The following is a 16,394-nucleotide window of genomic DNA, read 5'->3' on the forward strand; positions in this document are numbered from 1 at the left end:
GGAAGATTTTCTCTTGTATGCCCAATCTTAATCTGCCCTCTTTTATTTTAAAAACTTTTCTCCTTTCTCACTACAGGCCTTGGCAAATGATTTCTCCCTATCTTTCTTATAAGCATCCTTTACATACTGAAAGGCCATGATAAAGTCTTTGCAGAGCCTTCTCCTCTGTGGGATGAACAACCCCAGCTCCCTCAGCCTGTCTGTGCACCAGGTGTGTTCCAGCCCTCTCCTCATCTTGCTGTCTTCCTCTGGCCTTGTCTGTGTCCATTCTCTTGGGGCTGAATGAGTGCTCCAGATAGGGTCTCACAAGAGTAAAGAATCTGTCTGTGCAGCAGGTGTGTTCCAGCCTTCTCCTCGACTTGCTGTCTTGCCTTGATTCAATATGTCTGTGTCCTTTTTATGCTGAGGGTGAATGGAGTGCTCAAGGAGGATCTCACAACATTAAGGAATTACCTGCTGCAGTGCTGCTTTTGATCCTGGTGGTCAGAGAGACAGAAGAAATCACACCTAATGTTTCATACCAGGAAGATTTTTCTCCCTTGGACCTATGCACCTCTCTTTGGAGCAAAGTGGATGCCAGGACTAAACCATGCTCTCAGGGAACCTGCAGCACGAGTCCCACCAGCCGAGTCAGGAGCACTGTTGGTGGAACGTGCTCCCTTCCCCTCTGGGCCTCCCCAGGCTTGCCCTCACGAGCTGATCCAGAAGGTGCTCAGTCCAGGAGCGGGAGGCAGTTTCGCAGTAAAAGCTCAGCACTTATCTGTGCTTTGGCTTCCTGCCCGCTGCCACCAGCCTGGCTGTGCGTAGGCATGTTTACATTTCCCCTGGCGAGGTGCAGGCAGGCTGGGGCTATAAAGCGGCGGCGCGGGGCTCTCGCACACACACCCCCTGTGCACACATGCAGCGTGCTCAGGATGACACAGCCCACCACCGTGCTGAGCATTTTCGCCATGTTCCTCCACACCACTTTTGGGGAAAGTGGTTGCACCTCAGCAGACGGTGATGGTGAGTCATTTCATCTTCATCTTTCCACTCACGTATGATCTTGAAAAACCTCAGTTAAGAGATCCAGAATGCAACTGTGGGATTAAACACATTTGTGTTTTAACTTCCAGTCTCTCTTTAGTGCCAGTGCCTGAGGGGGAGCTGGGGGATGCCTATTTAATTTAATCCCCAAATCTGCTGTCCTTGTAACATTCTAATCCACATGAAATAAGGGAGCCCATAACTGTATGCACAGGGCATGCAGTGCCAGACCTGTTAATCCTTGTTGTAGCTAGTGCTTGTGTGGGGACTTACACCTGGAAACAGGGATAACCTCACCCTTCTGCAGTCCATGGTCACTCTGAGCTGCTACTAGAGAGGGGTGAGGTTCTGCCTTCTTTTGCTCTTGCCAGTCTCCTCCAAATAAAACGTTTTGATGTAACTCAAACTTGGCCCAAACTGTTCCACTTCAAAAGCCAGACTTTTACATTTTCTTTAAGCAGTTTCATCAGCTGTACATGGGATGTAGTGCCAGTCTTCCTTGTAGCATGGCTGATGAAGCAACTCAGCTAGGGGGTTCGCACAGTGCATCACTAACAGCATTCATGCTCTGCTCAGCAAATAATTATAAATTAACAACACTTTAAATTCAGCCTTGTTGTAGACTTCATGATCTCATTTAGGGCAGTGAAAAGTATGTAGCAGCATCAAGATGAAAAACATAAATAAGCAAAATATAAAAACAAAATAAGCAGCAATAAAACCACTGTTTCAAGCTGCTATTCATTTTCTCAACAAGGAGATGAAAAGTTTGATTTAGATATTCAGTCCCAATCTGCTAAACACTTATTTCTCTGATACTTAAACAAACAGCAATGACAAGAATTTGTGCACTATGCCTGAAGTATATGGGCTATCACTAAGCTGTTGGTAGGCTAGAGCTCCATTGTTTGGGAAGAAAAGAGTTTTCATTTTTAGGACAGAATGGTTGTGTTTTTAGGCTCTGTCTCAGATAGAGAATCTCATTTTTCTTTGGGTGTTATTTATTTTAACACATGTATCTGGGCAGTTGTACATACATATGTACATAGACAGAACATGCATGATAAGTTTTTTCATTAAAAGAAAACAGGCACTGGCTCAGAACTGCATCTAACCACCCTGGGGTTTTTATTTGCCATTTATTTGTATAACTGGCAGCTGTTTAGAGCCAGCTTTGGAAAGCAGCTGTGGTGATGAATGTTCAATGCCAGAGATTTATTGTTGGTTTTGCTGAAATCTTCAGGGCTTCCAAAATCAGATATGATTAGACCTTTGCTTGTTTTGTCCCTAACATGAGTAAATCATTATTTCCTTATACTTGAAGACAGATTCAGAATATCCCCACTGTGCAATTAGCAGCTTTTATGACTTCTTTATGAATCTCCTGTGTTTGGTCAACAAACTAAGTAGTCTGGGGTAAAATGACCCGTGATAGATATTTGACTTTCACTCTTTGCCTCTCTGACTTGCCCTGGCTCCTTACTAAGTGCCAGTAGCCAACTTAGGCATGACGTTGCCCTTATGGGCACTTTTATGGGCAGAGGAGGGAAGAGCTAATTGCAGCGCTTGCCTCCATCTCCTCCTCCCTTCTGAGCATCAGGCTGCCTCCCAGCTGCTGTCCCCCAGGCAGGAAGAAGGGGTGGAAGCTCCCAAAAGGCCTCAGGGAGCTCCAGGCAGAGCTGAGGAGGGCCAAGCAGGGGGGGTGCAGGTGGCACAGGAGGCTCATGGGCACAGCACCCTCAGTGGCCCTGCTACCCACACTTGTAGGGTTTGTGCAACCCATCTAAGCTGTTGTGATAAAACAGGTTCTGCCTGAATCACATCAATGCTAGAGTCTCACACTGCTCTGTCCATGGAGACAGCAGTGCTTAGCTGTGCCCCTGGTGTCACGCCTTGCTGTCAGTCCTGGTGGCTCTAGAGCATGAAGCTCGAGGGTGTGAGGATGTCCTTGGCCTCTGCTAACACCCTGCACTTCCTAAAGGCTCCTGAGATTCCTGCTGTGGTTTGGACCATCCTGCTGGATGCTGTCCAAACCAAGAGAAAACCATTTCTGTGAAGGACCTGCCATGACTAGCTATGAGAGCAGTTTCTATCCCAGTTTAGAATCGCTCCTTCCCAAGCCCTGCCTTGATTTCAGCAGAGCCAGGTTCATGGCTCTGCCTGGTCTGCACTTCTCAAGGCAAATATTACAACAGTCTTGTAAATTTTTAATTCACTGAAGAGTCCTTAGCAGTATGAGTCATGTCAGACTCACAAAACCATTCACGTAGCAAACACATTTGTGCGTGGTGGTTCTGAGGTTTAGGGCAGAAGTGAGGCTGAGACTGTGTGCGTGCTTATGTCAGACAAAAAAATTAGTCAGCCCATGGAAAAACCATAGCAGAAATAGCATTTCAAGTTGCTTACTTAACACTGTTCCTGAGGTTTAATTATCATGCATTCTATGGTTATTATGTTATTTCCATGAATAAGGAACCATATAATTGCAATGTGAATGTTCAGTGTCTAAGTGGTAAGGTCAGCTCTCCTTCCAGTGTGGCAGCAAAGCTTCACTGTGCTGGTTAAACCTTGAATGCTTGTTTGAACTACAAGACTAAACATTTTCTTCTTTTCATTTTGCAACCAAACTGATAGGGGATGAATTCAAATTTCTGTAACTTTTCAGCAAATCGATAGTGAATAGCTGAAATTTTTTTGATAAGCCATTTATTGTCAGGTTTTTAAGGTGATGCAAAATCTGGTGTATACAGTTTGCATTTACAGAGATCACCAAGCAGTCATATAGAAAGGCAGATTAGTCATCCTAACCTTTAAGTTTTAACATTGCCTTGAGTATAAAGAAAGTCTCCTGGCAGTTGCAAGTAAAATCTTAAAGAGAGGCTTAGAAAATGACATATCTGTGCATGTCAGTTTTGGATGTATATATCTGTATAAAATATGGTGTGTTGTTTTCCATTTTAAACAGATTCATTTCAGCTTACTTGGTATCCCCCAGATTTTGAATACACATATTTTTATGCACATACTTTTACCCACAAATATGCAACTGTATGTGGTACATATTCCTGCACGAGCATGTCTGCCCTTATGGCACAGGGCTGCACTGGACAACACTCTCACCTCTGTGAAACTGCTGCAGAACTTGTTCCAGAGTTGGGCTGATCTCTGTGACTCTGTCTTGAATGTGATGGTTAAATACAGCAGCTGTATTTCTGCGTCTCTCTGTGTCTGTGTCTGTCTGTGTCTGCATTTCTGTCTCTGTCTCTGCCTCTGTGCTGCACAGGTTCTCCCCTCAAGCAGCAACACTGCTAGAGGACACTGCATTTGTGGTCCTTCAGGGAGATCTGGGCTCCCTGAGCTGTGCTGAGAAGACCAGTAGTAATTTCTTAGCATAATTGCTCATGGTGACAAATGGGCACTAAATATTAGGGCATGGGGGAGAGATCTCCCTGAGGGATCTGGAGCTTCAGATGCTCCCACCTCATCACAGATGCTGGTGGCAGCAGTCCCCTTCCCAGCCTCTGCCTGCACTGCTTTCATGTGCTTCTCTGCATTTCTGACTGACTTCTGGACTTCTCTTACTCAAAGTCTGACTGCAGAAGCAAGAGTTGGCCATCATGTTCTCCAGGACATTTTCTCCAGAAAATTTCCATTGGAAATTTTTCAACAGGCATTTCCCCACTGTGTTTGTGAGTTCTGAGTCACTGACACCCCACAGCAGATAGCAATAGGACAAGGAGGAACAGTTTTAAATGTCAGAAGGGGAATTTGGATTAGATAATAGGAAGAAACTCTATATATAGTGAAGCTCTGGAACGAGCTGCCACAAGAAGTTGTGGATGCCTCATCCCTGGAAGGGTTCAAGGCCAACTTGGATGAGCTCCTGAGCAAACTGATCTGTGGGTATCATTCCTGCTCATGCTGGATAAAGCTAAAAGATCTTTAAGATCCCTGCCAATCCAAAACTTTCTTTGATTCTGTGATTCTTTTTCTCACTGTATCAGGTCTCCTATATGGCAAGGACCGGTCCGAGTAGCAGAGGATGGAGCAGGGGATCGAGCATAATCCCTTGACTTGGGAAGGAGGTTTATGTACCTTTAACCATTGGTGAAAGGAGTCAGAGGGCATTCCTGCCCTTAGGATCCATTCTAGGGCTGATAACAAGAACCCTTTCCCTATCCACTTGGCGATAGTGGGTGAGCTTTCATGAAATGAGGCTAAACTGGCATTTTCTGCCACAAAGGACTTCTCTCAGAAGCGTCATTTTTTACATCACTGGCCTTAAACATGCCAAGTGTAGGTTTTTAAAATTATGCTTTTACTCAAATCATGATTGTGTTGTTAGTCATTGAAGCAAATTTGCAGGAAGCCATGCATTCTGGCAGAAAGTCTAAGATTTCCCTCCTGAGCCCAAATTCGTGACATTTCAAAAAGCTTTCCAGTACAACCAAAATGTGGCTTAGCCGCCTCATGGCACCAAAATATTCTTGCGTGTGGGTGGACTTGGCTGGCATGAAGGGAGAGCAATCTTGAGAGGTGCAAATGTCTTTTAACTTCGTTTTGGACAAGGTCTCTCTGATTCTTACAAAACAGGTGGGTTCAGCCTCTTTCTTTCAGGCAACCACATAAAGAAACAACCTCCTATACAATGGAGCTGCAAATCAAATACACTCACAGGTTTACTTCAGTAACATCTTGTGAATATCTCCTTAGGGACTCTCGGGGATGACGAACCAGACAATTTTGACATTGATTGCTTCAGCCAGCTGGAAATTAAGGACTCCTTCAGCAGCCTGACCTGCAATTTCACCGAGCTGTCTCCTTACAACACTAACTACACCCTGTCTCTGTGGTAAGTGCTGTCAGTCTGTCCCTTAGTAAATAACATGCAGGGAAACAGGGGCAGCAAAGCTAGACAAAATCCTATTTTGCCAAGTTTGAGTACTGTATTCAGCAAAGAAGAGGAGTTTACTGAAGCAGAACATAACTCCCTAATAAGAAAAAAGAAAGAGCTGGAAGCGCCTCTAAAGGGGATTATAGTGCCTACAATAGTTCTAATCTTGCCTCTGTTGCTCTGAAATATGAAGCATGAACTGAGAGTTTTTTACTTTAATTTAAATGGTATTTTAAAAAATGTTTTTGAAGACTAAATCCTTACCACAGAAAATTCTTCAGTAGAAGGTTAATTTTCTGTGCCCGAGAAAATGCCTTCATCTAGGTTAAGACAAAAACTCAGCTATTGTCTTTGCACACAGAGACATACAAGAAATACACCCAAGCACACAAACCTCCAACAGTTATCAAACACATCAGTCATCTCCACTTCCTATTGAGGCCTTGAAACTCTTTCCACCCTTTTTTTTCGCAGTTGCACCAAGCTGAAGATCATATTTTGTTTCTTGAGCATACAGATCCTTTTCCCATTTTCTGCGTTTCCTGAAACTGAAAGCTGTGTGGCAGCCAAAAAAAGAAGTGGATATTTTTTGTGAATCTTCATATACTAGTAGCTAATTATTTCCTTTTATTCCTTATAGTTTATTAGAATTTTTCTGTTTTCATGGGACTTGTTACTGGTTTTGGCTGAAGTTTTACGGCAGTTCTCAAACATGGGAACCACACAAATGGAAAAAAAAGTTTTAAAACCACCATGTGATTCCCTCAAGGACAGGCTGACTGTTGGCCTCTACTTGCTACCACCTAAGTCAATAAGAAATTTCTCTGTATCTTCAGAAAACATCAAAACACATTCCCTTATACTTAAAAATAGCAGTGGTAAAGTATTTTTTGAAGATGCAAAATTTTAACACATGCACCTCCAATTAAATAATTGCATTTTTTTCTCAAGAGGTCTGTGATGCTCAGTGTGATTCACATCACTTTATTATTGTGCTCAAGGACCACAAGGAAAAACATTATCAATCTCTCAAACTTCTTATTTGCATTGCATTATTTCTTATTTCACATGGAGTCTCACTTCAGTGAGATAAGTGAAAGGTGCAAGCAGGATAGATCTCTTATAGTAAGTAGTTAAGTCATATTAACACTGAGAAGAAATTATTGTTGTGTCACTTTGGCCAACAGTACCAAGGAAGACAACAATTATGCCTGCTCCAACATGAAGAAACAGGAAGATGTATTCTTCTTACAGTTCATTGATATACTCTCAAACAGAGATGTTTGCATGTACTCTGAGATGAAGAGAAGGGTCTGCAGGAGTCTGGTTGTAACTGACATTGGTGAGACACTTAACATTTTGTTTAAGAAGTTTAAAAACATGGATGTTATGTTATAGGCGTTAATGGGGAAAAAATAGCCCAGCACAAAACCTAAGGGTCAATCTGGATGAAGGCAGCATAAAATAGCATTTTAGCAGGGCGTGTAGCCTGGATTGGGGTGTTATCAGAGCGTGGTGTTTCCCCTGACTCAAAGCCATCATTATTAGCCTCCATTCAAAATGCGTAGCTGAATTCAGGCTGATGGTGACACTGCCCAGACCTGGACATAGACTGAATCCCAATCCAGGGCTGAAGCTGCTGTTCCTGAGTGAGGATGAACTGCCAAAAAGGGACATTTTGTTAATCTCTGACAGGGATTATGCAGTTTAGGGCCTGGCCAGCCCACGGATGGCATGAGCCCAGTAGCACAGGGAGCACAAGGCTGCAAGATCTCACTTCATGGTGCATCCTGTAGCCTGAACAAGATGCATCCTGCACTGGTAACTGTGAACAGGCTAACACTCACCAGGGACCTGCCTGAGCCAAGAAATAGGAAACTCAAGGGGATTCACAGGATTTACTGTTCTTGGTAACCAGTGTCATTCCAGGGCAGCAGAGAAGCCTGGGTAGGACAGATTCTTCTCTGTTCTTCTCTGGTGCCACATTGCTTTGTCTCTGGTTGGCAGTAGGCACTGCAGCATCCCTCTCTTGTGAAACATTTCTGCCACAGTCCAATAGTTTTGTAATAATCTTACATTACCTCTTAGTTTATGGGCCAGCCTGGACCATCTCTGGCAGTGCCTACTCTAAAAACTGTGGAAGATCTAAGTATATGGGGGTTGTAGAAGGAGCAAGAACAATTTATGGCTATATGTGTTTTCCTGAGAGGAGAGAGGTGTGGGCTCTGTGTTGCTGTGAGAGCTGATTTACTTATCCAGGTGAATTCAGTGACACAGCCACAAGTGCCTGCAGGTCTCAAACACATCCAGCTCAGGCTCAGCTTGGAGAGAGCCCTGAGAGCTGCATTTTGGACTTGATGTATTTGCACAGATGGTCTTTGGCAAGTCTCCTGCAGACCAGGTTAGATGTGGGTTCACAGCAAGGTTGTGGAGCCACAGCCCCCTCTGGTCTATCTAACACCATCAGAGTTTGTAGTTCCCTCTGTCCCACTGCCCTGACAGACAGACACAGTGGTGCCTGAGCACAGGGTGTTCCCGAGCACCTCCTCCCAGCTGGGTTTTGCCAGGGGCCTGCATCTCAGAGCAATGGCTAGAGGGACTGGATTTCAGGGCTTCAAGCTGCCACAGGGGCTGGCATGGTCAGGAATTGTTTTCCAAGACTAAATGTCACATCCCTCAGAAGCCGCTCCCCGCTGGTCAGTCTCCTTCTCTAGCAGGTCAAAACCCAGCCCCTCTCAGGATCAGGGCACAAGGGTGAGCTGGGGTTCAGCATGAGGATTGCCTAACTCAGGACAGCTCTTCCTCAAGATAGGTCACCCTGCAGGGCTGTAACCCGAAGTGAACTTTTGTTCACATTTCAAACCCTGTTTATTTTCTAATATTATTCTGCTCCTGTGTTATCCTGGTTTGTTGTCATTTGCAGTTAAGCCCGAAGTACCATTTGCTATAAACATCACCTATGAAAGGGAGGCAAATGAATATCTCATTCGTTACTGCACGCCACACTCAAGGAAGAAATACTTAAAGGACAAGCTAGTCCACCAAGTAGCCTATCGGCAGAAAGAAGGTACTTGGAAGGTAAGTGGTGATGCATTGGTGTGCTCACACTAATTTCCAAAATTCAACATTATCAAAATTACCTGTAGCATGTAAAAATGTAAAAATCTTCATTTCTGCAGATCTCCATCTGAAAATTTGGAAAGGTGCAACATTTGGCATTTGGAAATTTCAAATATTACAAATCTTAGACTATCAGTCAAAAGAGGTTTCATTAATTTCGGCTTTGCAGTGGGAATAGAAGACACAATGTGTTGAACCATTCTAAGTTTGCTCTTTGCTGTGGTGGTTTTGCTGTTACTTTCTGTGCTCATCAGTCAGTAAAACTTGTTGCCTCTACTTATTTTTCAAGTTTCTTCACATCTCCTCCTTTTCCACTGAATCCCTCCAGGCTCCCAAGGCAGCCCTGCAGCTCTCCCACCCTCAGGCTGTCTGAGGCTGTGGAGGGGGTCTGCCTGTGGCTGCCGGGATCTCTGTGTCCCCTGTCACCAGGGTGTCCATGCAAAAGCTGCTCACAATGTTTGAGAGCATGGACTACACCTGGTTTCCCTACTGCAGAGGGAACACAGTGCTCTCCACCAAAATCAGGTTTGTTACCTGGAGTGCAACAAGGCAGTAATTACACAGTGGAGAGAGACATTGACTGTTCCAGTTGCACAAGCCTGGGTGCTCAGTGGTATTCCACAAATCAAGCACACCAACTACCAAAACATTTTACTATTAATACATTTTAGCAAACAAAGTAATTAGTGTTCCTTGGCCACAAGTTACATACTTCTCTTATCAATTAGTGTTCCATCTTCTACAGGTTAATGATTCTCTCCCATCTCATGCTAATTGGCCCTCAGGCTCAGTCTTTGTCTTCCCTTGAGTTGGTGGCTCCCTTGTCCAGGTGGGCCATGAGTCAGCAGTCGTGATCTGCTCCTGCCAGAATTACCTTCTAGCCAGAGCTGATTCAGCACAGTCACTGAGTGGTCTTTATTAGTTTCTTCCTTATCTTGGGTGTTCTGCCAAATGTCCTCTATTATGGCCCAAAAATTCTGCACTCTTTGTGTCCATTACCATCACTGCATACTTCTTGCCAAGCTTTGTTAACCTCCCCCCAGGTCTCACACCGTCCAAGCATGGCAAGACCCAAACCTTAACGAGGCAATTCTACCCACCAGTAATTTGTTTTTCTAACATCTGGACATCATTTAGAGATTGCTTATTAACTGCTCTCTGTTTCACAGATTAAATCTCCTTCCTTGTTGATTAGGCTTGAAAATATATAAAGATCAAACATCAAAGAACTTAAGGGAAAAAGAAAATGGATTCAGGCAGCAAAATATATTGAAATGGAGAGCACCAGAGCTGCGCCGCAGGATTTCTGCTTCTTTCCTGTAACTGTCCTCTCAGACATTGTCTTTTTATGCTGCAGAAATATATTTTTTCCCCATCTCTCCTCTGAGCCTTTCATGGAAGCATATATTTCCTACAGCAGTGTCAGCTGCCACAAAGCACAGTTAATACTCGCAGCTGTTTTCCTAAAAAGCTTTTATCCAGCATTTGTCTCTCTTCTCAATATTATCTGGACTATGCTCCTGTTTAACTAGGCTGATGCCCTGATAAGCACCTGTGTAATAGCTAGGCAGATGGAGTAAACAGCATAGCATTTCAGGGATGCACCTGATCTCACATATTTTGCTGAATTCGAGGATAATTCTTCACTGTCTGCTGGAAAAATAATTGTATTCTTTTTGTGTGTGTGTGTCTGTGTGTGTGTGTTTAGACAATAGAGTCACCATACCTTCAGATAAAATTGCTGGGGAAAAACCTTGAAAATGAAGCATCGTATGAGGTGAAAGTACGTTCTCAGCCCAATGGAGATTATTTTAAGGGCACATGGAGTGAATGGAGCACTTCCAAGAGCTTCAAAACAGCAAGAGAGCAGCGTTCCACTGAAAGCTGTAAGAGCTGAAAACACTTTTGTCCTTCTGAAGGAAAGCAGAGCTGGGGTCTGGGCTCCCTGGCCAGCCTCAGCAGCAGCAGGGATGAGGGAATGGGGAGGGAAGAGCCCACAGCCACAGCAGGCTCAGCGCTCACAGACACAGGCACTCCAGGGAGGTGACTCACAGAGCAGCTGGATTGCTCTGGTCTGGGGCTGGCTCTCCAGGAAGATTTAAATCTCACTCAAGGGCAATAAGGTCAGAGGAAGTGCTGCCATGAGAGCATGAGGGTGTGGGTGCAGAGGCAGATGAAGGCTGACTCACTGCTTGCTGCTGGCTGGCTTGCCAGGGGAAGGAAGAGCTTGCATTTTGGGTAAGGCACAGAGCTGCGAAGCATGACCCATTTCAGAACCCTGGGCTTGGGTGTGAACATGGCACTTGAATCACAAAGGCAACACAGGATAAAATCTCATCTCTGCACATGAATAATCTTTGTGGTCCTTGGGTCCCCCCAGTCCCCAGGGGCACCTCAGCATTACAGGTGTTAGAAGTCATCTCTGTGCTGCTGTGAGGACACAGTGAGTCCTGATTTCAATGCACAGAAGGTGACAGCACACTTCAAGCTGCTTTAATCCAGGCTGTGAACCCAGCTCGAAGCTCAGCCAAGTGCTGAGGCTGGGGCTGTCTATCATTCACCTCCTTCACGGAGGCAGGAGAAATGAGCCCAGCCCAGTGATGAGCAAGTGCAATACTTGGTGTTAATTCCTAATTTATCATCTGAAAAGACATCACTGTTAGGGTGGCTTAACCGTGAGACATTTACATGCACTGGCTGATGCTCTTTGTTTTCCTTTAGACAGCAGTGTGGTCATGGTTATACTCTCCATCCTGGGATTCATGCTGTCCGTTGTTGTGATTGCACTGATCGTAGTTTTTTGGGAAAACAGGTAATCTCTTTGTATCAGAAAAGGTTTTGGAACACAATCCTGTTCTGACAGTCTTATTGCTTTCCCCTGTTATACTTGTGAACTATTCTCTCTCCATCTCTGGAACTCTGTACCAAGCTGATGGCAAGCAAAGAGTAGAAATGAGCAATACAAGAGACAGTGTTGGCAGGCAGAAGATGACCTGCCACTTGGACCAGATTTCAGTCCTGAGCTCAAAACTCTGGGAACTCCAGCGAGCCAAAGTCACCACAGAGCACTTACAGACTCAGTGTCTCAGTGGAGGCAAATTTGACTCACAAACTTCAAGCAAAATCCAGAAAAGAAAGGAACTTGCGGGTTTTAGCAAACTCCTAAGTGTGGAAACAGCATGCCAGAGTGATGACCTCTTTTCCTTTCACAGGCTGAGTCAGGGGGCTGTTTGCTCTGTGGTGCTTTCGGAAGCAGCAGGGCAGAGCCCTCTGCCTCGATGGTGCCAGACACCAGCCTGGCCAAATCCTCTTCCAGCCAGCCACAAGGCAAGACCAGCCCCAACTGGGTCTAAGGATACATTAATTACCCAAGTAGTCCTTGGGCTGCAGTCGGGTTTTTTTGTATATCTGCTACACAGCAGTAGATGGATGACTGCTGATATGTTTTTAATGACATGGCTCACTAGAGCTGACAAGCTTAAGAAAATGAACAGATATGTAGATAATGTTATGAAACTAGAATCTGGAGGGATGAAATCCAAGTTTATCTGTAGAAGATGAACTCCTTGCAAGATAGAAAGCCCAGGACTCTTCAGCAACACTCAGAGCAGTCGGTCCATGACACCCACCTCAAGAGAGGTAACTCTGTGTTGAGCTCCTTTTTGGGGCAACACTTGGGCTGTGCCAACTCCAGAGTAACACATGGGGATTATCTGAACAATATTAGTTGGCCCAGCCATACCATGCCACAAACAATTTTAATAATTACACATTTTAGACACTGGAGTTATCTGCTCTAGTGCTGCTTTATTCACAAGTATAGAGGGAGCTTGAGATTTCTTGTTCTTGCATTTTACTGTTGCTGAGAACCTGTGATTATCTAACTTTGCTAGAAGACTTGCTTATATATAACTGCAGCAAAAAACAGGTGAGACTTTTTGATCCCAGATATTTCCATTTTAGAAAGAAGAGGGTTTTATACATGTGCATATATACAGCCACACAGGCACATAAATAAAATTAAATAAATATTCATATACATGTATAATTTTAACACTGCAATGATTGAAAATCAGTTGGACAGCATTCTCTAGATGCATCATAGGTGACAGCATCAAGCAGCACAACATGAGAACTTCGCTGATCAAGGTAGCAAAAATGAGACCTGTAGCATAAGACTACAGGAGAGTTGTCTGAAACTCAAATTGCTGGCCAAGGAATGGGACAATATGCCATTCTTTGAATTAATTGAACAGAAGCGAGTATCAGCAAATTTCCACTTTAACCACAGCATCTTCTTGCACTTAGAGAAAACAGTTTCACCACACAGAGCCCTGTTCACACAGCTAGATGAAAACAAGCAACAAACTCTTTGCCAGCATAATTTGCTGCATTTCCAGTACTTAGTGAAGTGCTTTCTTTTAACTGTGACAATTTGCGTGCTCCAAAGAACAATGACTTTTTGGTGACCTTTACAATTCCTCTTCTCTTGTCTGGTTTATTCTGAGGCTTCTCTGACTTTATTCTGGATAATGCCAGCCAGCCCTAAGGCTTTGTGAGCACTGGTAGAAATGATGCAACATGGACCTCTGACACCTCAACATAGCCCTCTCTCATGCTGCTTTTTGTCTACTGTTGCTGTTTCAGGATCAAGCCTGCTGTATGGCCAAACCTTCCTGACCATAAAAAAACGCTGGAGCAATTATGCAAGAAGCCAAAAAACGTATGTATGTTCTTCCATCTGTTCTTCCATCTTTCCATCTGAGCGCAGACTCTTGGGGACAAAGCTAACACTCATGAGAGACAGTATGTGCATGTGCTGCATGAGCTAGGACATCTTTCAGAAATTACTTCTACATTTCACTGAAAAGAGCTCACATTTGCTCATGCAGATGTCAGCCAAGGGTATGGAAATAATACAAAATTGACCTAGTGCCTGAAGTTTGACTTGCACAAAATATGTACAGAGGTCTTGGGAAGTTGATGTATGAAGAAAGGCTGAAGGAATTAAGTTTCTTTACAGAAGAAAAGGAAGCTTGGCGTGGGGCATACTATTTACAACCTTCCAATACCTAAGGTATATGTAGAGAGATGGGAAAGATGCTCTCATCACACAGCTGTGTGGAGATAGGAAACACACGCCTCTGGTAACAGAGACAACAAGCATGTGTTGCTTCAGGGAAATCTTCCAGATACAAGGAAAGAATCTTCCTTGTGAAAAGAATTAAACACTGTGTAGCCTGCCCAAAGACAAGGTAGGTTCCCCTTTGGGGATATGTTTAAGGCATGGCTTGATAGGGCTCTGAACAGCCTAATCCAGGTCCTGCTTCTGGCAGAAAGCTGGACTCCACAGTTCCTTTCCAACCAAGCTGCTTGGTGATTCTACACAACTGTGATCATGAGCTGGATGGCGACCTCTTGCAAACATCCCTGGTGGTGTCCATGCACCCTGACATGGTCAGCAGCATTGTTCATAAATCATGCAGTATGTGAACTGCTTTGCCAGTTAAAAGCCAGTTGGATGAGTAAGGCATTAGTGCTGTTCATTCCAGGTACATTATTAACATATTTTAAATTTCATAGGAGGCCTAACACAGCTCCCCCAGCCCCTGTGTTCCCCAGCTGAGGGATTCCTAACGTTTTTCAGGAAGTCGTGGCAAATTTTTACTTCCCTTGCTGCTAAATTAGGAAGGCAAAACTGAAAGAAACCACCTGGGTGGGCACACTCCTTCCTGTGAAATGGCAGGCAGGCAATAAATGTGTCTCACAAAAGTCTCTGAAACACTGTATAGAGCATAAAACACTCTCTGGGGGTACTGCCCAGAGGAGGACACTGGATGAATGAAGTTAATAGAAAAAGGGACTTTCAGCCATGTGATAATTTATTCTGTGCTAACCTATTGTTCAGCCTGCTCAGGGTTACATCTGGAGTTAAAGAAATAATAAATACCCTTCTAAAATAAACTATCAAAGTATCTTTTATCTTAAGCTAACACCCACTGTTGACTAACTGTGCTGTTCCCTTTGCCACACAGAATTTTGATATAAGCTTTAACCCAGAGAGTTTTGGTTATGTTCATATCCATAAAGTGGATGGCCTTTGGGCAAAAGCTGAACTGGAAAATTTTCTGCAGCCATCAACTGCTCCAGAGACAAGCCTTCCAGAAAAATTCAGGAGTGGATCAGACCTGAAGATGACCCCTGCCATGGCAGACAAAACCAGCCCAAACCTGCCGGTGTCTTACGAAGGGGTCTGGCCGGCTGACGCCCTGCACAGGCTGCTGGGCCCCAGCCCGTTTGCAGTCACCGAGGGCAGCTGCAGCTCCAGCACCTATGAGCTTTGCCACGGCAACAGGGCGCCCCTGCACCACGATGGTTTCAGCCTTTCCCCCACCCGTGCCCTGGATCCTTCGGGGCAGCCCCATCCGGAGCCCCTGAACGGCGACGCCCGGTGCCAGATGCTGCCTCGCAGTGACATGAGATCCCCCAACAATGAGGAAGCCTACGTCACAATGTCCAACTTCTACAAAGTCCAGTAAATCTCACAAGAATTGCAGCATGCAGTTTTTTCTCCAGCACACGCAGGATACTGAAGGTTTCTGGCCCTGTTTTCCCGTATCCTGAGCGTTCCCACCTCCCTCATGCGCTCTGCTCACGGTGCAGCCTGCAGGGAAGGGGGATCTCCACACTGCAGTGAGAATCAGCCCATCTCAGCATTCAGTATGCTGCTAGCCGTCTTCACTGCAGCAGAAATTAAATTTAATTCAGCCTGATTCCGATCTTCAAATGTGATTAACCCAGAGCAGTGACAATGCAGTCCCAGCCGAGGATCACAGCATGTCTCCTAGAAATTAATGAACTCTTTTGTTACCCTCTTGGTTACAAAGTTAAGCTCTTAGTAATGCCTTAGCAAGAAATATGGCAATAAATTCCTTTTAAATAGAACCCAACCTCTTTTAAACACTGGTGGGTCAAGACTAACTCCCCCCCCAGTCAGTCAAAAGACAGTAAAAAGACAAAAGAGACAGGAAATTAGAGTTGCTATCAAGTATTAGATGCCTGGCAATTCAGGCAGCTTGAGCACCACAATGAGAGTTGGCTGAGTGCCCAGCAAAATTGTTACATGGGCCCACCTGAGGAAGATGTTTCCTGAGATGGATTTAGTTTTTGGTTTGGTTGTTTTTGTTTTGGGGTTTTTTTGGATGGGGGTTTTGAGACTCAAATTAAAACAAAGCAAACCCTAAATGCCACTACTTTTTTGCTATTGGCAAAGATTTGCCCTTAAGCCAGTTACAGGATGCACAGGTGCTTCGGCTAATACTTTTGAGGTCTTCAACATTTCATGTACCAACTA

At 44.5% G+C, this 16,394-nt stretch overlaps 1 protein-coding gene across 1 annotated transcript; it reads left to right on the plus strand.

Moving 5' to 3' along the window:
- The first annotated feature begins 911 nt into the window (after positions 1-911).
- IL7R (interleukin 7 receptor) lies at positions 912-15,969 on the plus strand. The gene is made up of 8 exons (XM_064736135.1): positions 912-1,005; positions 5,740-5,878; positions 7,108-7,262; positions 8,844-8,998; positions 10,749-10,926; positions 11,762-11,852; positions 13,688-13,763; positions 15,076-15,969. The coding sequence occupies exons 1-8, from the start codon at positions 915-917 to the stop codon at positions 15,577-15,579; spliced, it is 1,389 nt and encodes a 462-aa protein (XP_064592205.1). The 5' UTR covers positions 912-914; the 3' UTR covers positions 15,580-15,969.
- The last annotated feature ends 425 nt before the right edge of the window (positions 15,970-16,394 follow it).

The sequence above is a fragment of the Zonotrichia leucophrys genome, chromosome Z, assembly GCF_028769735.1.
Source record: "Zonotrichia leucophrys gambelii isolate GWCS_2022_RI chromosome Z, RI_Zleu_2.0, whole genome shotgun sequence".
Lineage (NCBI taxonomy): Eukaryota > Metazoa > Chordata > Aves > Passeriformes > Passerellidae > Zonotrichia > Zonotrichia leucophrys.